Raw genomic sequence first — 25,080 nt, 5'->3', positions numbered from 1 at the left:
AAAACTGCCATTTCTCCTCATGGAGAAACACAAAAACTTTCTTCCTGCTCCTCTTCTTTCTTAGGTCACACTGGCACTGGATGTATAGCAGTTAACGGAAATTATTTCATTTTTTTTTTAAAAACCAGAGGCTACTAAACTAAATAGGCTTAAAATAAACCACAAGAGGTATGTTTGTTTAAATTACCGATCTCAAACAGCAGTACTTTTCTTATCGATAACAGTGCTTCCCTGACTATGGGAATCTTGTAGCTGCCTCGCTCACTGTGAAATATTATGAGGCACTTTTTCTCCCAAAACATCTTCACACTAATGACCTATTTTTTGTTTTTTTTCACATTTTCCACAGAGGTAGGGACAAAGAGAACGTCCAGCTCCCTTCAGGCCAAGCCCCTCCCCGCCTCGCCCCACTTACAGATCCGAGAACGCACTGGGACTCCCGCGTGGCTCCACAGCAGCCGAGGAAGCCCACGGCCATCATCAGGGCCCCCGCTCCAGCCAGCACGTAGAGCCCTGGGGGAAGAGGCCAGAGAAGAGGCTGACGACTCCAGATCGGCCCTCTCCCCGGCACCAGTGCTGCCAGCCCAGCCTCTGCCACCACTGCCCCAGGCATCTGGCCCCGCAGGGCCTTCAGTTGTTCATAGGATAAAGGGAACCCTTGTGGAAGGCTTCCTGCTGAGAGCTTCATGAGGGGTAGGGGCTGCTGTAATCCCCAGGGAACAAAGAAAGCCCATGCTTACAGAGGTGAAGGGAGCCGCCCAGGCTCACACAACCAGCGAGGATCAGAAATCGCCTTTGTCCCACAGCTTACGCTTAGTCATCTGCGAGCGCCTCCTACGTGCCACGCACTTCACCTGTCAGATCTCCGCCACCCCTGTAAAGTGGGCGTTAATACCATGCACAGAGATTGGCGACAGTGGGTCCAGGGGCGGTGAGGAGCCAGTGCCAGAGCTGGGACGTGAACCCCTACCGTCCTAGGAGCCCGTGGCCCTCGTGGCACTCTGGAATTCGTGGCTGTCCCCATCCCATGAGAGGCCCTGAGGACAAAGTGTCTGGGACGGGAGGGGGGCCGTTGATCTGCCCAGGCTCAGATGGAGAAGCAGGGAGTGGGTGGAACGGAAGAGGGTAGCTTTTAGTCAAGGAGGGGGGCGGAGGGCACAGCGATGAGACAATATGGTTTTGTGTGAATGATAAACTCTAGAAGGCAGTACCATATACACTGGAGGCACGCAAGGTGGTAAGTGTTACAAGAAAATAGCCAGTGAGGGGAGGCGATAAGGTAATATGCACCAAATAATGTTATTATTAATATAATATTAGCTACATTTATTTTAAGGGCTTATTTTCTCCAGGCACTATTCTAAGCGCCTAGCACAGATTTATTAATTTAATCTTCATGAAGCAGGTACCATTATTATCTCCATTTTTTTAGACAGAGGAACTGGGCCCCCAAAGGTTAAGTGACTTGCCCAAGATCACAGAGCTGGGATAAAAACACCCATCTGCCTCTAAAGCTAGCTTTATCCCATCCTGCCTCTCCAACAATAACAGCGGCCTTAACTTGGGTGGTCGTTTCACTTAGTTCTGAAGTCAAGCCACAGGAACAGCTGTTCCACAGAGAAAGAGAAGGGTAGAAATGTCTTGTTCTGAGAGAAATAAAAGCAAGCCAGTTTTTTACTTCCTTTTCTGATTCTGAGATAAGTTAGAACAAAATATGGGGCCTGGCACTCGACTTGCTTAGAATAATGCCAATCACCTCAACTTTATTTTCTGCATTTCATTCATATGAGTCAGCTGGGAACCACTCCCATCCACGAGAGGGCGGGGAGCTGGCGTCCCACCTCTGTGGGGAAACCCTGAGGTTGGCCTGCAGGGTGTCTCCAGGGGCCCCTCTGGGTGCTGACAGTTGTTTGTGGGCAGCCCTCTCTGTTCCCCGACAGACTAGGCGGCAGGCTGGGCTGCTCTGCTCCCTGTACCACCCAGGCTGTTCTCAGGGCCCTTTTCAGGGTCCGGGAAGCCCTGCTCTTCCGAGGTCCTGAGATGGGTATTTATTTATTTCCCAATAGGCAGGCTCAGCCACTCCCTCCCTTTTCCTTTTCTCTAAAAAAAATAATTTCATGGGGAATGGATGTGGTAATGAGAGAAATGATACTGTATTAAAAATAATACTATTGTTGGTCCCACTGCCGAAATACCTTATTGTTTTAAAATTTTTCTTTATTTTTCAAAGCTCTTTTATTTCCATCATCTCTTTGGCTCCTCAAAACAGCGCCACTAAGTAAGGCAAGTATTATACACATTTCCATTTTACTAATGGGGGTAAGAGTGGCAAGAGGGCTCCAGGCTGGACACGCAAAGCCTCGAGCCCCGATTCCCACCCCACTGGAGCAGTTCCCTCACGGAATGTCTCCTGGGTGGGCTGCCTTACTGTACTGATTTCCTACTTACAATGTTCATTGCCTCTTCACTGCTACATGATACAGTCTACAGATTCTGCTTCGAGTCACTAGAGACTGGACCCACTGGGGACATTATCCATCCTACACTCCAGCCACATAGGAATTCACTATGATGTGACCCAGCCTACTCTTTTCCATGTTGTACCTCTGTGGGTTCTCATCTATGTCTCTCTCTATAGATGTTAGGTCCTTAAACAAACCTTATTCACCCTACATAGACTATGCTAGGAACAAGACAGAATTCTCGGTTAGTGTTTGTTGGGTGAGAGGATAGAGAGAGAGCACACTTAATCTGAAGTTCTGGACTGGCTGTGTCTATGGTTGCCCCTCTTTGCTTAGAGATACACGCTGGGGATACATTCCAGCAAGCATCCAGGAAGCCACCAGAGGGCTGGGCTCTCCCAAGTCAGGTAGATGAGGGCGCGGCTGTACACCGCGGGGAAAGCCTTCTGAGAGTGTGGACTCTAGGAGAGGGGGTGCTCCTGCGGAGGCTGGGGTACAGTGGACAGCGGCACCGGGCTCTGAGGAGGACAGACCTGCTCCCCACTGCAAACAAGCTAACTCAGCCCCTTTTCCTTCTGAAATAAGAGCTCCCCAAGAAAATTCACTTATTTGTACAATATTTCATTCTTAGGCTATCAGAATTCCAGAGCTCACAGCAAACACCCTGAAACTGCCCCAGGGGCTCCGATTCCTGAGGCCTCTCCCCAGCAAAGCTCCGTGTGCATGTGTGGCCACAGGACTCAGTTCAATGCCAAATGGACACTGCTGGTTGGAGCTGGTGGGAAAATCAGAGGAAATTCTACACGTGGCAAATTTCTTGGGCCTGCTGATTTTAGTTCCAAATCTGGTTGTAATACTCTGCACACCACAAGGCCACTTGTAGCTTCCAAGCATACCTTATCGTTTTTTTTTTTTTTTGATCTGGCCCTCAAAACATAGTTGTTGAATGAATACATTAATTGGCAATCACATTTTACTTCCAAGATGGTTCCTGTAGAGCCCTCTCGCTCCCACGGCAGCTTTGTGACAAGTGTATGACCTATTTCTCAATCCCCTATGCTTTCTGAGTCCTATTTCCCTTGAGCTGAAAAAGAGAAAACACTTTGATATTGCATTTTTAGCATTAGTAGCTGGGCCTTGCAACGCCAGTGATCTCCAGGTGACATGCTACCACCAATTTCCTGACAATTCCATCACATGTCTCTGGTTTCCGCTCCTTCTTTTGAAGCTAGAAGCATCATTTCAGTTAACGCAGAAAGGAGACAGTGGCATCCTAAAGGGTTGTCTGCATCAACTCATTTTTAAATGGCTCCCCTTTTAAGGACTGGGGAGTGACGCGCTCATCAATTTCGGTGGCTTTTAGCTGCAGGTGATTTCACATACCCTCCTAATGACCATTTTTCATCTGAAAATATTTTTCTCTGCCTCTGTGCAACTTTCCCTCTCTCCCAGCTTGCCCTGGACACACCTAATTATATATGTATTTAGAATATTGGATGGGACTTAGTTTACGGGGAAGGTAAGGACTAGGTACTGTGCAGCTGTTAGTTATTGAGTGCTGTTCTAGGAGCTGAACATACATTAGTCATGGAGTCATTCAACACTGAGTAACCACCACCATTCCCAGTGCCTCAGCTGCTCTATGTAGCATCTGTCCTTTGCCCTAGGCAGGCATTATCTCAGGAACCTGCCACCTGGAAGCCTCAGTGCTACCAGTTGGTGTCTCGCCCTGACTTCGTGGCATCTAAACCACTCTTTTATCTTCCCCTCTCTTACTCTCCCACATCATTGTGCCTCCCGCAGGCTGACTCCTTCCTCAGCCTGCCCTCACTGCGGTAATGACAGCTGACGTTTATTGAGGGCTCATGACACAACAGGTACTGCGCTCAAGCCACGTGCATAGGTTAAATCATCTCACACGTCAACCCTATGAGGTTGTAGAAATGGTATTCATATTTCACAGATTAGGAATCTGAGACACGGAGAACTAATTTATGGAAGATTGCATGACTAGTGAGGGGGGAAACTGGAACTGAACCCGGGGTTCTATTCCAAAGTGCACACCCTCACTCCTATGCTGCACTTTCAGAAGGAGCTCAGAAGAAGCGTGATTTTCTTAGCTAGAAATCTGTGAATTTTGCAATTTACAAATGGCAGGAGGGTTCTTTTCCTTCTTCCTTGAGAGAAGTGCCCGAGGGATCTATCATTGACGATTTCTGGGTTTTCCCTTCAAAGCACATTGGTGGGAGCTAGAAATCCAGGTCTGCCTGCCACGCCTTTAGGTAAGTCCTCTTATTCCTCAGTTTTGTTATGTGTAATATGGCAATAATTATCTATTAAGTTCTTGTAAAAATGCTTTGGAGAAATTGTCTCAACAATGTAAGCTATGGCACGTGTCTGTTCTGCAATTACTAGGAATCTCAGGTACAACTAAAAATTGAGAAGTAAAAAAATATTAGCAGAGTGAGTCAGAGTTTTTAAAGAGTCAAGCCAGCCCCTCAGCACTCAGCGCTGGAATGCTTTCCTTACACAGAACATCCAGCCGCCATCAAAGCCAGGCTCTGCGGCTCTGGATTCACAGGGAGGGACAGCCACAGACAGCCTGCGATCCCGGAGAGCGAGTGGCTGCCATCTGTGTGGGCAGCCCCTTCCCCTTCATGGAGAAACCCGCTGACGCCCTCGGTCCTCTGCTCACAGACATGACTTCATGTGCTCCAGCTTTCTGAGGGCCGAGAGGATCGCTCCTCACTCTGCCTCCTGGAAAGAAGACCCCTGTGCTGCCTGTACCCCTAAGGGGCAGCCCCAGGGACAAGTTGTATCAGGAAAGCAGAGGGGCACATTGGTGGAACTTGGAAGACACTGGGGCCTTCTCCCAAGAGTTCACTGAAGGAGACTAATGTGGAAAGGGTCTGGGAAACACCAAGTCACCCAGCCTTTCTTGCTGCCAGCTCCACTCTTGCCAGGTTCTCCTTTCTCCACGATAGCAACCAGTGGACACGACAGCCCGGGTCAGCCTCCAGGTCTCGACCTGAGCTCAGAGGTCCTTGAGAAGAGGCAGCAGGTGCAGTCAGTCTGACTACCCTGGCTCCCTGGCCTCATTTCCAGCTCCCCTCACAGCTGGATCCTCTCCACACTGGCCTCTGGCTGTGAAGTCACCTCCAGATCTTTATTATAAGAAGGGACCTTCTCTCCATCACCAAGGAGAAAGACCCAAGGGTCCCAGAGAGGAAAGCATCCCCCTAGAGGTGGCAGTCATGTGCCCAGAAGCAGGGAGCTAGACCACGTGCCTTCCTGAGGTCCCTCTCAGGGAGAGGTGGTATTTCTTTAAGAGTGCTTCAATGGGCCAAGCCTATCTCCAGGGCTCTTTAACAATGGGGTGATAAGAGTGTAATGGGCTGATTGCTCTGAAACCTATTCTGAAAAGGAAAAATACACAGAGCAGTGCACAGTACCCTGTGACATGAAGTGAGAGTTTCCAAAAACTGGGCCTGCTTCTTCTTTAAAGTCCTGTTACCTCACACTGTTTGCTATGCAAGTCCATAAAATGGAATCCTGGTGTCCTTTTCTTCTCGTTTTATTGCTAGGGAACTGGTGTCTTTCCTATTTGGAAAATTATGTATTGAGGAAAGAAACATCCATTTCTGTAAACATGTATATTGCTCTTCCTATTTATATGATAAGAAGGATTTAAAGTGGAGAAAAGGTTCCTGACCTCACAAGGACTTTTTCTTGTTGGCACTCTCCAGAGAGACAGCACAGGCCTGGGCGTTGGCAGACCTGGGGTGCGGGCTGAGCCCCACCCTGAAGGGCTGGAAAACCACGGCTGACTGTCAGCACCCCTCCTCCTCTGCTTCAACCCCTGGTCCTCAGTTTCCTTATTCCGTCTAGCGCTAAGACTCTATGAGAATCCACTTCTCTGGACTTCAAGCACTGACCGTGAGCATTCTCACCACCAGCTACTCAAGGGTGACTTAGAGAGGGGAGGGAGAACCAAGGGTGGGCAGACCCACACCGCGCCCCAGGTGCCAAGAACAAGCAGGAAGGATTCAGGCCCTGCTGGGAGGGCTGTTGTTTTCCCCACCCAGGGTTCACTTCCTTTTCTTTTCTATTAGACAAAGAACCTCCTCCACTCTCAGTCCTTGTGGTCTGAGAGGGCTGACTCGCCTCAGCGCCAAGGCAGGTGTGAAGCCCAGGCTTCAGCCAACGAGCCCGTCCCGAGCAGCTGGCCGCGATGACTGGTGTGGGAACGGGCGCTGGACCCAAGATTGCCAGCGACAGTGCGACCCAGGACTTCGGTTGGATCAGTTGGAATGAAAGAAGCGTGTACTGTTGCTGAGGTTACCTGGGAGATGGCGCCTGGAGCTGTGGGTGGACGTTTTATCACGTCTAGGGGGAACCTGCCCCAAACTGGGGCCACAGGAAAGCGGAGCTAAGAGGTGGCTACAGACTGCATTCCAATCACATCACTTGTGTCCCTGTGATGAGAACTAATTCTGACTTTTCAGTTACGTGAGTCAAGAAATTTCTGTTTTGCTCTAGACAGTTTGAGTCGTTTCTGTGATTTGCAATTAAAAGAGTCCTGACCGATATGTCCATAAATATATGACATTTCTTGCATCTTGGGCTGTTCATGTTGCTTTAGTTTACATTAGGAAATAGGATCAGGAACGTCTGTATAGAACTAGTTTGTTCTCCTATTTAATGCAGGAATCTCCTGTATTGGTAAAGGCTCCATTCTGATTTTGGGGTAAATACCAAGGTATCAGAGGGATCACTTTGACCTGTAGAAGTCTGCTCAGCTTCTTTGATCTATCAAGGCATTAGAAAGCTTTTCTTATGTTGGCCCCAAATCTGCACCTGTGAAATTGCTATCAGTGCTTTGTCTCTGGAGCAACACAGACAGAGGCTGCCCCCCAGACTGGCTTCCATCTTTCCTTCCACATACCCGCCCCTCTCTCTAACCGAGCAGGGTCCCTTACCTCAGGTTTCCATCTGAAAACCATGAGTTGTGAATTCTAGGCTTGACTCTATCATTGATATCTTTTTTGTTTTGATTCCTTCTGTCCCTGAGTTTAACGATGTTTAATAATAATATTTAATAACGCTTAATAAAGTTTCTTGTCTTTCTGTCCCTTTCTTCACAATTCCTACTGCAACCACCATGGGTTATGCCCTTATTTCTTCAGGCCTGACTATATCAACAATCTAGCACCGTCTTTTTCTGTCCTCCCCTCTCATTCCACAATAATCTCTTTAAAATGCAGTGTAGGTCGTACCCTCCCCCAAACCCTAAATTATCCTTCTATTGTTTATTAAATTAACTAGCCCTGACATTCAAGGCCCTCTATACTTGTCCTCTGTCCCTCCCCAACTTTTCTAATCTTAATTCCTACCATGCCCATATCCTTTACATTCTGGTAAGAGTCCTCTCCCCAGCCTCGGCTTGCTAATCACTATCCTGTAGACACACTGTGTGCCCCAAACCTCTGCAGTCCCTATTCTTCCTTTTCTCTATCGATTATGGTTGGTCTTTCAAACCTAACTCAAATCCTTCTTGCCTCACCAGTTTAGAATGACCCCTGATGCACCAACTGCAAATACCACCAAGTCAACACTTGGTTACACACTAGTTTCTCATCCCCTACTTATCACATGGTCTCAGAATTGGAGGCTACGTCAGCCTCCAGCTCCTCACCCCTTTCCCACAGTTGGAGGGAGACGGCTACTACCCCTCCCACACTGAGGCCTCTCTCCATGGCAGCCCTCCCTCCGCCCCTCCCTCCTCTCTCCACCCCCCTCCTCCCCCCCTTCTCTCTCCCCTCTGCAGTCCCTAGTCATGGAGGGACTGAGATTGACCCCTCCACATCTTGAGATGTCTCTCTTCATTTTGAATTATGTGTCTCTCCTAGAAAATTTAAAATACAAGATCACAAATACCCAGAACCAGACCCTGACTGGGCAGGGGTCCCCCGTCACCCCAGATGGATGAGTGAATAACTGACTTTGTGGTGTGCCCACTTCACTCAGGGGGGCAAAGGGGCTTTTCCAATTCTTTGGAAATGAATTGTGGTTACACGCTGGGCTTCTTTTCTTGAAGTGGCTGAAAGAAACACAATAGTTCAGTCCCACCTGGTCTTCCTTGGTTTTAGAAGCAGAGGGATGAACCACGTGTGGGGTGGGCAGGGTAGGGGTGGTAGGGCCCTCTCCTCTCCGCTTGGACCACACATCCCTACCCCAGGGCCAGGTGGGCATCTTTTCTCTCCCTCCATCCCCCATCCCAGAAGTCCAGGTGCAGGCTCCACTCGAAGCCGGGGCAGCCCCAGCTAAGGCAGAGGAGAGCTGAAGTCACTCACCCATGTAGAAGTACTCTGGGGAACTGTCCTCCGATGAGAAATCCTTCATGGTGCCTCCAAACCGAAACCACAGTCCAAAAGCAATGACTGCCGACCCTGCCAGCTGAAAGGCAAACAGCCTGCATTTACAAGGGAGGGGAAAGTGTGTGCAGGAACTGGGAGGCCTGAGGCCCAGAATCTGAGGGTTGGAGGGGGGCCCCTAAGAAACCAGCCCGTCTCCTCTTTCTTATAATAGGAGTGGAATGATGTGCTCAAAGCCCCCAGCCCACCCCAGGTCCCTGATGTGATATTAACACTGGGGGTTCCTGGTTGCAAGCCTGGAGTTTCTCCCATTCTGCCAGGCTGCCCCGCGGTTATGGGGCATACACAGCACAGCCCAGGAGGCGTCTCAGAAAGGGTATTCCCACAACAGTCCCCCGGGAAGGTGTTTGGTTCCTGCCCTATTGTCCCCTGCTGGGCACTTGGGATTTCCTCACCAACACCACAGTGAGAGGTCACCGAGAGCAAGATGAACTCCAAGACTGGGGGAAACCCACTTTTTTAAATGGGAAGAAAACACGCCAACCTCAGAACCTGCCCACACCTCCTGAGTGTGCAGTGCCCAGTTAGAAAGCCGTTTCAGAGGCGTCTAGAAGCCGTCCTAACCCCCCGGCTGCCACTGTCACGGTGCCGCACTGCCTGGGGATGGTTTTGCAGGCAGTGAGGGAAACTGGCTGGGGTTGTTTTGTTTCTTTTTTTTTTTTTTTTTTGGTTGCTATTTTGGGTTTCCATGGAAAGCAAGAAAGGAAAAAGTAATTTTCTGAAAAAGCCTGGTCTGTGTGCTGTGTGGCTCAGGGAGAGATGAGTGGCCGGCGCAGGCAGCGGCTGGGCAGGCTGGCGGCTGGTAGAGTCATGGCCCGCTTCCTCTCCGCCACTCGGAGGGCTTTTGTGAGGCTCCGCACCTGAGCTGGAAGCCTTTCCTTCCCAGGACTGTCACAAAGGCCCGCCAGCAGGCTCCTCTCTCTCCACAAACACCCATCTCGAATTTCATTGTGTCAGTCAACAGATGGCCACTGGCACCTTCTGGACTCAAGGCACCACAAGTGAGCAGAGATGTAGAAAGAGCCCCGTGGTTCTGCCAACCCATCCAGTTAGTGTTGGGCTCCCCTAACCCATCCCCAGACCAACAGTTTAGAGGCTGCCCCCGCCCCAGCAGGGAAGAGTAGACACAGATGCCGGCAAAACGGAGACAAGCACACAAGTCAGAGAAGGAGAGGTTTAATAAGGAAAAATGATGTCAAAGTCAGGGTCAGACCAGAGCCCTGTTTATACAAGATCCTGCTGTCTGTGGGCTATTTGTAAAGGGCCGGGGCTATCTGTCTGAATATATATGAGGACTTTATCTTTCTTCACTCTCCATCTTCCCAAGGCCCATTCCCTCCATGGCCAGCTTCTTAAGCAGAGCAGCATGACTGCTGCAGGAGGAATTGGAGGGGCAGAGGTCTACCAGCTGGACTCTCTAATGTGGAACAACTAAAAGTTTCCGGTACTTAGAGGAAAGCACTAATTAGATAATGTGAGGAACAGCTAAAGGAACTGGGTGCAACCAGCTTTCAAAGGTTTTTGCATTTTTTAAAAGGGTAGCAAGGCGTGGAAAAATATTCCGAGAAGTCATGTTAAAACATTAACAATACTTTTCTTTGACAGGTAAAATTACAGGTGACTTTTCTCTTTTCACGATACTTTCTAAGGTTTGTGCGTGAAGCAGGTATTACTCTTGTAAGTTTAAAAGTGTGATATGGTAGTTTAACTGATCAGTCCAGAAAAAAAAGGGGAGAGTTTTCTTGGGCTGTGCTTTAGTTTGGGAGGAAATCGGCTTTGAGGTCATTGCTGTTTCTGGTGCAGGGAAGAGGTCATTGTGAGGTCACTGCTGTTTTCTGATGCCCTTGGGAAAGCCCTATCCTCGGAGTGCTAGGGGCTCCCTGGGACAGATGTGCCCAGCAAAGCCTCACAGGCAGCCCTGCCTACGCCGCCTCTGCAGCAACTCGGTGGAAAGAGTTTCCAAGTACGAAGCGAAAATCTGTTGATGGAGGCGTCAGGCCAAGGCCTGTAATCACTGAGCAGACTGTGGAGGAGGTGACTGGTCCCAGGGACACCCTATCACGAGGCCACATTTTTGGCACCTCTGACCACAAGCTCTAATTTATAGCTGTCTGGGATCATCCTCCCAGACGGAATACATTTGTCCATTTTTGGCACCGATGTGTTTGATGCATAATGGAAAATTAAAAGAGAGGCTGCAATTTAAAGCCAAGGGGCAAAATGAGAAAAACTCGGCGCCTGCTCGTCCACACCCCCCCAACCCCAAACCCAGGCTTTCCTCCTGGGTCAAGGAAACTGTGGTGTGGCTGAATGTCGTCACTGCGGAGGGAATCCTCCCAGCATGCCGCCGGATCAGGAAAACTGTGGGCGGGGCCAGGTCAAGCCCAAGGCTGCGCCTGATGACAGCCATCCCCGATTTGGAAAGTGGCATCAACAGAGACAATGAAGCTCTTTGGTCCTTTGTAACTCACTGTTCTTTCAAGACTCTTGAAATACTCTGTGTTCACTGCACCTTGGTTGCTCTATCACACACCTGAAATTGCTTGAAAAAAATTCACACCGGGCTTCCCTGGTGGTGCAGTGGTTGAGAGTCCGCCCGCCGATGCAGGGGACACGGGTTCGTACCCCGGTCCGGGAAGATCCCACGTGCCGCGGAGCGGCTGGGCCCGTGAGCCATGGCCGCTGAGCCTGCGCGTCCGGAGCCTGTGCTCCGCAACGGAAGAGGCCACAACAGTGAGAGGCCCGCGTACCGCAAAAAAAAAAAAAAAAAAAAAAAAAATTCACACCAAGTCCAGTCCAGTCAGGGGCAAAGTGAGCAAGTCTGGTGTCAGTAAGGCCCATTGCTCTGTGCGTCCCATACCCGGGAAGAGAAGTCTCACTGAGCAGCCTCTAGTGCTAAATTTTAACCCTACTAGACCAACCCCCCAACCCCACCCCATGCCCCTATTCTCAGCCCCTCCTTTGCATTCAGATACAACACTGTACCTCTGGTTGCACCTCAACACTGCAGCCAACATGAGAACAAATAAGGATGGAGAGGCTGCCCCTTCATGTTGCTTTCCTTCTCGTGCCCCCGCCCGTCCTCATCTGCTCTCCTTCCTCCCTGTCTTTCACGGAGGAGGTAACTATGGTCCTGACTGGGTACCGTGTTAAGCATTAGGGAAGCAATGATGAAAAAGACATGAAAAGTCTGACATGGAAGATAATCCCGTAAACTAATAAATGCCACAGGACGCAGGAAGTGTGCTCCACGGACCTGCTTCACTGCCCAGGGATTAGAGCAAAGCGTGATGACCAGCGTGCAGCAGAAGGTGTTCCATTTTGACTTACAGCTTGAAGAATGAGTTAGAAGTGTCGGAGCAGGGAGGGACTGGAGGGAGGAGTGAATGCCAGGCAGAGGGAACAGTGTGGGTAAGGGCTGCGCTGCCTTTCATGGAACCCTGTGCTGGGGAGAGAGAGGAATCTGGGGAAGGTTGGAGTCTGGGGCTTGAAACAGGAGTTAGGGCACACGGCTCACGGCTTGTACTAAGCTTGCTACCATTGTGGAAAGTCCATGGCAGGGCCTTGAGGAGAGGGGAGGCGGGAGCCCTCATTCTGTTGGGGGCAATGAGCAGCACGAGTGCTGCCTGATGCCAGACACGATGAGAAGCCAAAGGTAACGACCTGAGTGGTTGAAGGCCAGAGGGGGGATGTTAGGGGCTGGACGCGGTGATCGGCAAGGACCATGATGGATCCGCTCTACCAACCGAAGAACTTTGCTGAGGGCTACTCCGCATCCGCGACTAGTACCAATCCCCATGCCTTTGGAACAATTACCATTAGAAATACTGTTTTTCCAGGGATGGACTTTTTCATACAACAGCATGAGTAGGGCTTTGATGCTAATCATTTAATAAACATTTGCTGAGCATCTGTCCTGAGCCAGGAGGCAAGGATTCATAGATAAGGAAGATCCAGTTCCTTCTCCAAAGGATCTCAGGGGCTAGTGGAGAAACTGATCCCACCTCTGTGGCCCAAGAGGGACTCTAACAATGCAGGTCAGAGAACCAGCCCCTGAGAAGACCCCAGATGTCATCATTCTTTGCATCACCATTTGTCTTCTGTGCACCAATTGTGCATTAAGCACTCAGAGAATGTGATGCAACAGGATTTTGAAGGCAAAAGTGTGTACACTAGTTAAAAAGAAGAGAGAAGTAAAATAGAAAAAGAAGATAGAAATGTAAGGAATAGATGATGACATTAGATCGGGGATTACCTGGTACAATTACATTATGCATTTTCATGGACAAGTCATTTCAGTAGCTAACCATATTCCAGAGAGTCTGCAGGACAAAGTTGCAAATTGTAAGCATATGTCCATGGAGAAGCCTGTATGTGTTCTAAAACTAAAGCAGCAGAAAAGAGGACTACAGACCCAACTGGAAAACTTTTAAAGCAAAGTGGATGAACAAAAAGTTTCCTTTAATTAATGTTTATCTGCCAGAAAACAAGTCATTTAACATGAAGCAAAGCTTGTTATTGGATTTCAATTATATTGTGCTGTATTTATTTCCACTCTCCTGGGATTGCTGATGAAATGTTCTATCTTGAGGACATATTCTTTTACTTAAAAAATTTTTTCTTTCATGAATCACAAACGTGGTTCTTAGGAAGGCACCAAATTGGAGGGAGGGTAGTGCTGAGATACAAAAATGTGAAGATCACTCCCCAGGCCTGGGTCCTTCATTCTTCTCAGCTCCCCCCACCTCCACCCCTTGCCTCCAGCAGAAGGTAGCCCACCCTGATCACAAAGAGCGAATACATGCTACTCTGCTGTCTGATGACTAAACCCACCAGAAAGCTCCCTTTCTGGGTAAAAAGCATCACTTAGGGATGTTCTCAGGCAGCTCATGTGCTTTTCCCTAGACAGGAGACCCAGTTAATTATCCTCAGAAGCTCTAGCCACACAGTTTCAGTTCCTTCTCCCACTTGGGGACCCTGCTCTTGCTATTTCCTTAGCTTACAAAGTTCTCCTCTGCTCCCCTCCACCTGGCTCACACCCACTCACAGCTGTCAGCTCTCATGTCACTTCCTCTGCGAAGCCTAGCCTAGCCCAGGTGTGTGTCTTCCTCCATGTCTCATACAACCACTTCTGTTTAAATATTTCTGTAATTAAAAAAGAAAAATTAAGTCCTGAGCTATGTGAGGGAAGGGACAGGGTTTATATTGCTGTGTCCCAAGCACCTACCCCTCTGCCTTGCACAACCACCTCCCAACAGACATCTGTTAAATGAACGCATGGAGGGCCTTCACAAAGGTACAGTTTAGGCTGTGCTGTTGACTGAATTGTGCTCCCTGCCACAATTCATGCGTTGAAGCCCTAACCCTCAATGTGATGGCATTTCAAGGTGGGGCCTTTGGGAGGTGATTAGGATTAGATGAGGTCATGAGGGTGGGGCTCCCAAGATGGGATTCCCTCATAAGAGACACCAGAGAGTGCTTTCTGCCACGTAGGACACGGGGAGAAGGCAGCTGTCTGCAAGCCAGGAAGAAAGCTTTCACCAGGAACTGAATTAGCTGATACCTTGATCTTGACTTTCCAGGCTCCAGGACTGTGAGAAATAAATTCCTATTGTTTAAGCCACCCAATCTATAGTTGCATTTTTTTTTTTTATGGCGACTTGACCTAAGACAGGCTGATAGAAGCAATTGTGAACAAACTCCTTCACAGCCCTCCAAGGGAATACTTCCCAAAGTGCTGATTTCAAATTCATCTGCACCTGGGAAACACTGCGCAGACACCTCAGATGGCACTGTGTGAATACACTGTTGAATATACTCAGCAAAACATTTTCCCACAGAAAAACAAAACAAAACTAGAGAAGGTAGTATCAGTTCTGTGTTTTCCAAGCCTGCAGGGATGTGTGCCATGCATCAGGCATGGACACAAAGAATAAATCTATACATGCCTTTTATAGGCAGGACATATGAATACTTAATGTAATCATGGCAACACACACACACACACACACACACACACAATGCACTTGAATGAAAAAATAAACAAAATGAATTCTGTATTCCTGCCCCTCCAGGGTGAATACCATGTACATACATACCCAACTCTTTTGCAATTCTATTCTTTGGGATGACGTCACTCAGAGGGAAATGACACTTCAGTCCTAGAAATGTGATTAAAAGCTTTTAAGCTAATACTTGCTCTTGGTGGCAATTCTCACCCCAGATGGAATCAGGTAATGAACATTCACAATTCTTGATCTGATTGCAAATCACATTATGATACCATAAGGGTAGTGGGAGTTTCATCCTTTTAGCAGGCAAAAGTCGGAAGCACATTTGCTCTAGAAGATGATACTAATTTTCTCAAAGAGGTAAGCCAGCTCCCAAGATTTTCATCCAATTATGCAGTGAAAGCAAGGCAAGGATTGAGATGGCACTTCCTCAAAATCAAGGATTTTGTCAGAAGAAATCCAAGAGCCAAACACCATATGACATCCAGGTGAAACCACCTCTGAGGAAGCTTGCTACCCTTGCCTCAACATCAGGACCAGGTGAGGTGGAATTGGGAGGCAGGACTACGGCAGCATATGATGAGACGGCTGCTAGGTTGGAAATGCATGGGTGTCAGTCTGGAAACGCACTGGTTAGTTGCCAGTGTTTCTGATTTCCCCTATTATTTTCCTCACAACAATTTCATAAGAACAAGCTTATGCTAAGAAATTCCTGAAAGACTTCCTTCAGGTAAGGATATATTTTAAAAATCAATGCTTAATTCTCTGCACTAATGGATGGGTTCTGCAATTCAAACCGCGATAGAGCAGGAGTGTTCTATGCATCTCCAGAAAGATAATTGGGCTACATATTTGTCCTAATTATACCTTCTGCTGTTTGTTTAGGTTGTTAGAGTTAACTTGTGTGGATCAATTGACATTGCTGGGGGGTGGGGGGGGATAGTACAAAAGTGCTGGGGGGATACTAAGGTCGGGGAAGGAAACTGAGCCAGGATGAAAAGCTTTCTCTGAATGATAAAGCAGATAAATATAGATATGGAAAGTGTATGTATTTATTCAGTGGTTGTACACAATGCCTTCTTCTAAAGAGATACAGGGAAAAGGAGAGGAGAGGTCAGTAAGGATTAGGAGAAAGATGATGGCTGTATAGTTTTCTTCATACAGTAAAAACAAATGCCACAGGCTACTGGCTAATGATTCCACTGAGCAGACGGCTCTATCAAATGAAGATCAAATACAACTAAAGTAAAATCCAATCCACCAAGTTATCAAAGTGATTTAAAGCCAGTGTCTGTCTTACCTGACCGGGGGGACGAGCTCCAGGAGGACAATAATGGTCTTTTCTGTGATCTCTGAACTCCCTCCTGGCAGCATCCAGCTGGCTCTTATCCCAGGCTTGCCCTCTGAGTAAACAGGACTTTGAGGGCTACCCTGACGTCTATGACATCTCAACTATATTGCACTTTTACATAAGCAAAGATGGAACATTAAACAATATTTATTTTACAGCCTAATATTTTTCAAGGTAGTTTGAGAGAACTACTCTTGAGCAGATAAACAGGATTTTTGAATATCAATCAATGATAATGATCTTCACCCGGTTTTAGTTGTTACAGACAGACAATGGGAGAAAAAAATGCTTCAGGTAAAACTCAGGTTAGATTGGAACAAGCCAAAACACTTTGTTTATTCAAAAGTTAGCTTGAATGGAATCCTGAAAGTCTTGTATTCTAGAGTGAATTTTTCTTAACAGCAATTTGACCAGAAATCATTTGGGGTCAGAGAGGCAGCAGCACTGGGCCACTTACAGGGGACTAGACGGGTACAGGGAGCACAGGGAGACCATGTGGGCTTCCTGGATGCGTGGCAGCAGCTTCCAGGCCCCATCCCTGCCCCACTGGGGGGCTCTGTTGTCCCTGCCTAATTCCTTTGCCCCAGTTTATAAGCTGACTCTTTCACCATTACAATGGGGAGGACAGGGCTTGGCACACACCTTGGAACATTCCGCAACTGCTCTTGTAGAACATTTTACCTCTTCTGAGTATTCAGACTGAATAATGATGCTCTGGGACAGGTTAGTAACAAAAACAATCCACATTATACGCTGTGTTGTCGAGGAGTTGTAGCAGATAAAATCAGGGGGTTCTAGGCAGCCCGGGTTTGAATCAGGCTCTGCCACTTAGTAGTCCTGTGATCTCAGGCAAGTCCCTTAACCTCACTAACCTTCAGCTTCCTCAGCTGCAACGTGGGGGTAATAATAGTGCCTCCTTAAGAGATTACATGAGTTCACCTTACATACTTAGAACCATTCAGAACTGTGATTGCCCAGCACTTATTGTTATTATGGTGGTAGACTCACTAATGTTATATTCAAACTGAAAACTTAATCCTACTCAAGATAGGAAACACCATGGCCATGATTCTAATGATTTAGTCCTCGGCTGCCTTCCTCTACTAATTTTTATTTTAGCACTACACTCTTTCCATGACAGCTGGGATTCCCTTGAGTTTCTAAACCTCTATACTAGGTATGTCGGTCCTGCTTTCCAGAAAGTATGTTCCCCCTCTCTCTTTGGTTTTAGTTTTTATAAGACCCAATAAGAGAAAAACAGGAAAAGATGACTTAGGAGAGAAAGAATAACTATATTTAGGCTAGAGCTATCCAAAAGAACTTTCTCCAGTGATGTAAATATAAATGTTCTCTGTCTGTGCTGTCCAATACTGCAGCCACTAGCCACCCATGGTCACTGAGCACTTGAGATGTGGCTAGTGCAACTTAGAAGGTGAATATTAAATTCCTTTTAATATAGATTAATTTAAGTGTGAAAAGCCACATGTGGTTAGTAGCACAGCCGCCATATTGGAGAGTGCAGGTCTGGAATTCACATGCTCATCACAGCTTCACTCTTCTCTTCTTGTCAGTCTGTAGACTTGGAGTGTTTAAGCGGACAGTTTCTGGGGCCACGCACAGAAACCCAGCTCTGCCACTGGCCAGCTCTGAGGCCTCGGACAAGGCTCTTAAACTCTCTGTACCTCTGTTTCCTTATATATAAACTAGGGGTGACAATAGCTGCTATTTCAGAAGGTCATTGTAAGGATTAAGGAAGCTAATATACAAAATGTGCATGGGGAAGCAGCCAGCACGTACCTTCCATTTATATAATGCTTAATATTCTTCTTCAAGTTCTTGCTACTGAAACTAATTTTAAACACTGTCTCTTGATACATACCCTTTCTCAATTCCCATCTTGCTTTTCCTCTGCCTTAAACCAATCAGGGGTGTTCTCAGCCTTTCTCTTCTTTCTCCCACATGCCAGAGCGTTATGCACCTCTTTGCACCTGCATTTCTGGAATGCATCAAGACAATCCAACACTGGATATAATCTCCCCAGCCATAAACTTCACGTTTTCTAAGCCAGTAGCATTTATTATACCTTATATTCCATGTGCCCTCATAAATGTGTACAGTGAAAAGAACACAGGGTTTAAAATCAGAAGACCAGGGTGTGAATCTTGGCTTTGCTCCTCCCGAACTCTTGGACCCCAGCCATACAGTGCTTGCCTTTCGGCTTTCACATCTGTAAAACGGGGATTACATTACTTCATGGGATTGTTGTGATTCATGATCAAATGGGATAATGTATGTAAGAGCATTTTTAAACCAAAGCATCATATGAATGTTATTTTTGTCCCTAATTAAACCCAAAGAGGATGAAAAAAGCAAGCCAAGGTAACCCCTATTCATCTGTATCATGTGCTCTCAGCCCATCTGGTCGTCCCATCTTATGGGCTTCTTTCTCAATTCCTTCTCCTTAATTCCTTTGCAAGCATGACATGATGGTTCGTAGAGTGTCACTTGCTTTAGGAGAACAGCCCTGTTGTGATATTAACTGTCAGTGTTAAGGTGGGGAATGGAAGTTATGTTCTCTTTTGTCACACATGATTGGAGACCCAAAGATACTACATATTCTGGAATAACACAGTGAAACATAATGGGCAATGGACAGGTGGCCTCCTGGTAATTGTAGAAACCAACAAGTCTCAGTGTAAAAGAAAATTCTTAGAAGAATAACGGTAAAGTGGTAAATGGAATTAAGAGAACTGCCACAAGGAAGCCAGGTGAGCAGGCCTAAAGGAAGGGCACTCCCTGCCCCATTCAGCAATGAGAGCCACCAGTGGATCTTTGACCTCTTAAGGCCACCTCTAAACCGGTGCTTCTCAAAGTGTGTTCCCTGGACCAGCAGCATGAACAGCATCTGGGGGCTTCTTAGAAATGCAGACCTACCAAATCAGAATATATATTTGAACAAGATTTGTATTCATGTTCAAGTTTGAGAGGCACTGATCACCAAAGGTTTTCCTATTTCTACCCCCTGGCCTTCCCTTGGTAGCACAGAAGCAGGGCGGGGAACAAACAAACAGCTCCAGCGCTAGGGTCTGTTAGCCAGAGCTGTGCCAGTGACCGCCCGAAGCTATTCTAGGTGCTGAGAGATGGAAGAAGAAGGATACCAGCACAGCACACTCCCTGCCCCGAGGAGCAAAGACATTAAAGAGTCAGTAAACTATACTCAAAGGCACAAAGGAGCACCAAATAAAGGTCTTTTGAGTGCCTCAAGATCAAGGACTGCGTCTCAACCATTTCTGAATGCCCAGCATTTGGTAGGGTGCTGGGCACATAGCTGGTGGTGAGCACATACTTGCTGAGTGACTAATTGCAGAGGAAAGAACCTCTCCTTTTGACTTCAGGCCTTCGATAAGCTACAAGACTCTTGCCACTTTGCTTGGTTGGTTGGACTTAGGACACCTGTTTCCTACTTCTCCTTACCTTTATGAATCTCTTGGATTCTAGATTCCACTTTCCCACTTGTTTTCTACTGTTTAAATATGACTACCAGTAATATATATCTATGTTACTGAATATTTACTATCTCATGTACCATACTTAATACTTTACATATATTTACTCTTTTATCTGCACCAAAGTCATACACTGATGTTGATACTTGATTATGTCCATTATATAGATGAGAAAATGGAGGCTCAAAGAGGTTAAACAGCTTACTAACGAAGCACCCCTGTTTAGTAAATACTATGGCCAGGAATAAACCCAGGAAGCGAGATGCCAGTATCCACCTTCCAGGCTTTGAATTCGTGGATGTGAATTGCCATGCTGCCTAGACCTGGCCGAGGTCTACCAGACTCCTGGAACCATAGCTCTGGCTTCTGCAGGCTGGCTTCTATCATAGAGTTCTGCCCCTCCCAGCACCACTGGGCCCCTCTGGTCCAAAATAGGGGAGGCTGCCGCTCTCTCCCCACCTTGACAGAAATCAGAAATGGAGACTATCCAACGACAGGGCCAAGGAAATTCCTATCTGCCTTCTGGGGTGGTCTAGCTTTCGGGTGGACCCATAGAATACTTTCTTCGGGTATTTTTTTAAACAAGTCTTTCTGACAGGTGGTAGCTCTGGAGCTACAGTTTGAAATGAATTTGGGAAAGAGGAGTAGACAAGTCAGACATCTCGTAAGCCCACGAGACACGGTCTTTCCTAAAAGCACCTGTTAGGCATCACCAAGTGAAACTCCAGAGCTGCATTAATAACAGTGAGAAGGAAAGGAGAGCAACTTCAAACAAGCCATATATGGCGTCTGACTTTCAACAATGAACGGTCCTGCTTCCTGTTGGTCGGCGACCCTGAGCAGCTCACACAGCACAGCGGTGGGAAAACGCCGAGTACACAACAACAAACCGAGGAATAAACAGAGCCCAGGTTTTTTTCTTTCTTCTTTAAACCAACACACGTGGCTTGGTAGATTGTGGTGTTTTATTTATATCACTATGCAACGGAGGGGAAAAAAAAAAAAGGTGATCGCAGTGAAAGGCATGGGACCATGCCATGCTATCTGACTGTAATGTCCGAATTTAGACATGACAGATATTGGGAGGGGTTTCATGTTAGACATCAGCCATGAAAAGAGAAATTAATTTAGTGGGGCTTGGGGCCAGGCTTTACTTTTGTTTTGTTAAAATTCAATGGTGAGCACAGTCAGCAGCCCTGGGCCAGGCAGTGCTCTGCTGGCTCTGGCAGGCTCTAGCTGAATGTTTATAAAACCAGGAGCACAGCCTAGGGAAACTTCACCCAGCTGCCAGAAGGAGGTTGTGAATCGATTTGCAGATCACAAAACATACCCCACCCAGCCTCTGCGTCTGCCTTCTGGTGAGTTCCTGACAGGAAAGGAAGTGCTGTCACCCAGGGGGACCCCAGACCTCAGAAGGACAGGCACGCAAGCATCTAAGAGTGTGTAAATAGAACGCCTGAAGTCATGGCGAATGCCTGTCCTTCCAGGAAAACTGTCCCCTGCCCTCTCCCCCTTCCCCAAACTTCCCACAAACCCTCTAACCAGGAAAAAAAACAACTTCAAAAACTAGGGTGGGGTTTTCCTGGAATCAGGTTCCCTCAGTTACAGTGAAGGTACACATCTAGACAATTTATCCCGAACAATCGCTTTCCTCTAAATAATTAGGAGCCTGTTTCAGGTCGCCCCTTTCCCTTTGGTTGTACAGTTATAGACATGGGAGAGCTGTCTGTGACTGCTGCTGGTCCCTGGTCCCCATTCCCCATGGAACTGAGAGTGAGGAAGGCCCCATATTCTCCTCCTGGGCCCAATCTGTACAAAGAACAAACCGACAGGGAATGAGCAGGAAGAGACAGGCTCAGTCCTCCAGATAAAGTTGACAATTGATTACCTTTGCAAATCGGGAAGGCCATTTGTATCCAGTTCCCTAACCTGTAGATTCATCAATTCTTTCTACAGATGTTTATGGAATGCCTTCTATAAGCTGGGTACTATTAGGCGCTGGAGATATATCCATGAACAAGACAGAAAAAGATTCCTGCTCTCAGAGTATTCTAAGTCCTAGTGGGGAAAATCCATAAGTACAAACTGAGAAGCCAGTGTGTAGTTATCCTAAAGCAAAGACAAGCTGTAAGTTACTTGGCAAAGATATACACTATTCCCCGATACTAAGGGACTCTGGGGAAAGAGCACTAACTTTTATTAAATGCTTTCTATGTGCCAGGCACTTAATAATAAAAGTAATAATTTAAAAAATTTGAGCACTTACTACATACTGGGCTCACAGGAAGGTGAAGTCAGATACTTTACATATTTCCTTTGAATCCTCTCAGCAACTCTTTTACCTCAATTGTTCAGCTGAGAAAACAGGGCTAGAAGTAAAGATAATTTGCTCAAGCACACTCTGCTTGCAGTCTCTGCACTTGAGCCTGATCCTTTTGTCAGCTGGTGGTCACACTCACCCTTGCGCTGTTCCTCTGCCCGTGGGTGGTGTGTCACCCCCCTCACCCTTGTCCACCTCCATCCTACCAGTCCTTCAATCTTCAGCTTAAACGTCCCCTTCTTCGGGACAACTGTCCCAACTCCTCACTATTGCTGGGAACTCCTTAATTAGGTCGGATATATAAAAGGTCATGCCTAACCCCAGCGGCTAATACATGATAGGCACTCTAACATTGCTTTGTTCCTACTTCCCTTCCTTCCTGTGTTTAGAGTCAGAGGTGTGAAATTTGTCACTTGATTATATGCTGTTGTTGTTTGTTTGTTGTTGTTCTATATTCATTGGTCATTTCCTCAACTAGATTAGCAGCTTAGGGAACAGTATTTTTAATTTATAAATTATATATATATATATACTTTTGTCAATATAAATTATGTATATTTATTTATATTTACATATATAAGTTATTTTTACAGTCCTTGTGCATTGATTCTTTAACAGAGTGGTTTTCAAACTTGAGCAAGCATAAGCATTTCCTGGACTTGTTTAAATAGATTGCTGGGTCCCTCCTCCAGAATTTCTGATTCAGCAGGCCTGTGATGGGGCTGAGAATGTGCGTCTCTGGCAAGTTCCCAGGAGGTGCTGATGCTACTGGCCCAGGACTCACACTTTGAGAACCACTGGTTAACTACATGTACCACAGTGCTTAGGAGCATGAAGGCTGAGTCTGAGTCCCACTTCTGCCACTCATTAGCTGTGTGACCTTGGGCAAGTGGACCTATTTGAGCCTCAGTTTTTCCTTATTTGTAAGAATGGGGATAATAACAGTATGCACCTCAGGATTGTTGTGAGGATTAAGTTAATAATGAATGCAGTGTGCATAGCACTGTCCCTGACACACTGAAAATGCTCAATAAATGTTGCCTATTATCTTGGAAAGGCTGGCACAGCATCAGGCACTAAATAAGCACTGTACCCAGCCTAAGAATTCCTTCTCAGACTTCGATAAAACCTCTTTTGAATTTGTAAGCAGTGAGAGTGAAGAGTGTCACTAAAGCATGACATTTATAATTAACGGCTTTTGAAATTAAGCCAGACTATTCAAAAGCACAACATAAAGGGCCTTTAGAAATGCCCTTCCCGATAGTATGCTGGATGTAAATGCCCAAGCGTACAAAAGCCATGTGTATTTTTAAAATTCAGGGCTGTCTGTGGGGTACCTCCTTCACACCTTCCCCTGCTGCAGGATGCTGAGGATGGCAACTTGACCTCTGAGAGCTTGGAACTGCTGGAGTCACCCAGGCATCTGGGCTGATGGGTTGGCAGACACAAGCAGAGACCATCCTTCAATAATTAATTAGTTGGAGTCACGGGAAAACAAACTCCCCAGAGCAGATAAGACAAACAGCAACCTCCTCTATCCTAGTTATTTTCAAGCACCCCAGCCCCCTTGCTGCTCCCTCCCAGCTCTAAGAACTTCTTCACCCAATGCAAGATCTGTATTTTCCTTCAGGGTCTGTCTGAGCAGTTATAGTGACTGACATTCCCTTGAGGAAGCCCAAGAGGAAATGTGCAGACAAGACAATTTTCAGACCTTGTCTCCCAGTCCTTCAGGGCCTGAGGCAGAATATCCAGGAATCTAGGGATGGTCTAGCCCTAATCTTGTCCCAGTAATACAGGAGACAAGGGTCATGGCCCTATCAGCCGGTGAACCACTAATCCTGGGAATGTTGTTCATTCAACGCAAAGTTGAATGAGATCATCTCTGGGAGCAGTAGGATTTAGCAAAGGCTTTGAGCTGGGGTTTGTGGGGAGGTGCTGCTGCCCCTTGCAAGCCCCTCCCTTCCGCCCATTCCCTCACAGAAGAGCACCACCGCCTCCCTCCATCCAGCGGTACCCTCCCCTAATGCCCAGAAAAAGGCTGAACCCCCACCAATACCACTTCCACTGCTACCCCCAATTTCCTACACAAGCCCGCCACAGCCAGGTGATGTCTCCGCACACTCCGGATGGGGCACCACCTCTGGCAGTCCCGGCGCCCTGGCGGGCCCCTGCTCCAGCGGAAAGACAGAGCGAGAAGGGGGTGTGTGCGCAGAGAAGCTGGTGGCCCCGCACCTGGTGTTACCAGACTCCAGATGAAAACCGAGGCAGAGAGGTTCCTCAAAGGGAAGAGCCGCACGGGGTCTCCCCCCTTTTCACCATTTCTCATTGCTCAATCTCTCTCTCTGTCGGTTCTCTCCCCCTCCATCTTTCCCTCCCTCCCCCCCTCCCCACCCCGCCCGCTTTGTCTGCCTTTTTCTTCCCTCCGTCTTTTTGAACACCCTGCCTTCAGGAGCCCGGCTCGGAAGCCGCAGCGGTCAGCTCCCCGGGGCCCCCTGCCCTGCGTCCCCGCCCAGCCCCCTCCCCTGCCCGGCCCTTTCCGCTCCGGGTCTCACCCAGAAGAGCAGGTTGAAGCCGAGCAGCAGGTACTTGATGCACCGCAGGGCCCCGCCGAAGCGCCCCATGCTGCGGCCCCGGCGGCGGGATCCCAAGTCCCCAGGCCCGGACTCGGAGCTCCGGCAGCGCCGGGAGCCGGCGGGGAGGGGGCGGAGCGCGAGGGGCCTTGGGCGGGGCCGGCGGGGGGGCGGGGGGGCGGGGCTGGAGCCGGCACAGGGTGAGAGAGGGCCGGGGAGGACCCCGAGCCAAGAGGCTGGCGATGGGTGGGAGCGCCGCTGGGTGGGGGTCGAGCGGCCAGAAGGAGCAGGTACCCCGCTCACCTCCGGAACGAGAGGCCGCCTCCTTCCCTCCCCAGGCCGGGCGACGAGCCCCGCAGGCACCCCTCTCGCGGTGGTTATCGGAGCATCTGCGAGGAAGGAGCGTCCACTGGGGACCCGAGACTC

At 47.9% G+C, this 25,080-nt stretch overlaps 1 protein-coding gene across 7 annotated transcripts in view; it reads right to left on the bottom strand.

The window, feature by feature from the left end:
* Window positions 1–24,794, bottom strand: part of TSPAN2 (tetraspanin 2) — a 41,879-nt gene extending 17,085 nt beyond the window's left edge. For 2 of the 7 annotated variants that reach the window (XM_033861395.2, XM_073809251.1), the window contains exons 1-3: window positions 24,637–24,794; window positions 8,816–8,918; window positions 416–513 (exon numbers count right to left, since the gene is read on the bottom strand). In XM_033861395.2, coding sequence (XP_033717286.1) covers window positions 416–513; window positions 8,816–8,918; window positions 24,637–24,705 — 270 coding nt within the window. In that variant the 5' untranslated portion in view covers window positions 24,706–24,794. Of the gene's footprint in view, window positions 1–415; window positions 8,228–8,815; window positions 8,919–22,030; window positions 22,134–24,636 lie in introns of those variants that run through there. The other 5 variants (XM_073809254.1, XM_073809244.1, XM_073809249.1 and 2 more) reach the window with 5 other exon arrangements.
* Between the last annotated feature and the right edge of the window lie 286 nt (window positions 24,795–25,080).

Source organism: Tursiops truncatus, chromosome 1 (assembly GCF_011762595.2).
Source record: "Tursiops truncatus isolate mTurTru1 chromosome 1, mTurTru1.mat.Y, whole genome shotgun sequence".
Lineage (NCBI taxonomy): Eukaryota > Metazoa > Chordata > Mammalia > Artiodactyla > Delphinidae > Tursiops > Tursiops truncatus.
This window is presented reverse-complemented; position numbering and strand designations above follow the sequence as displayed.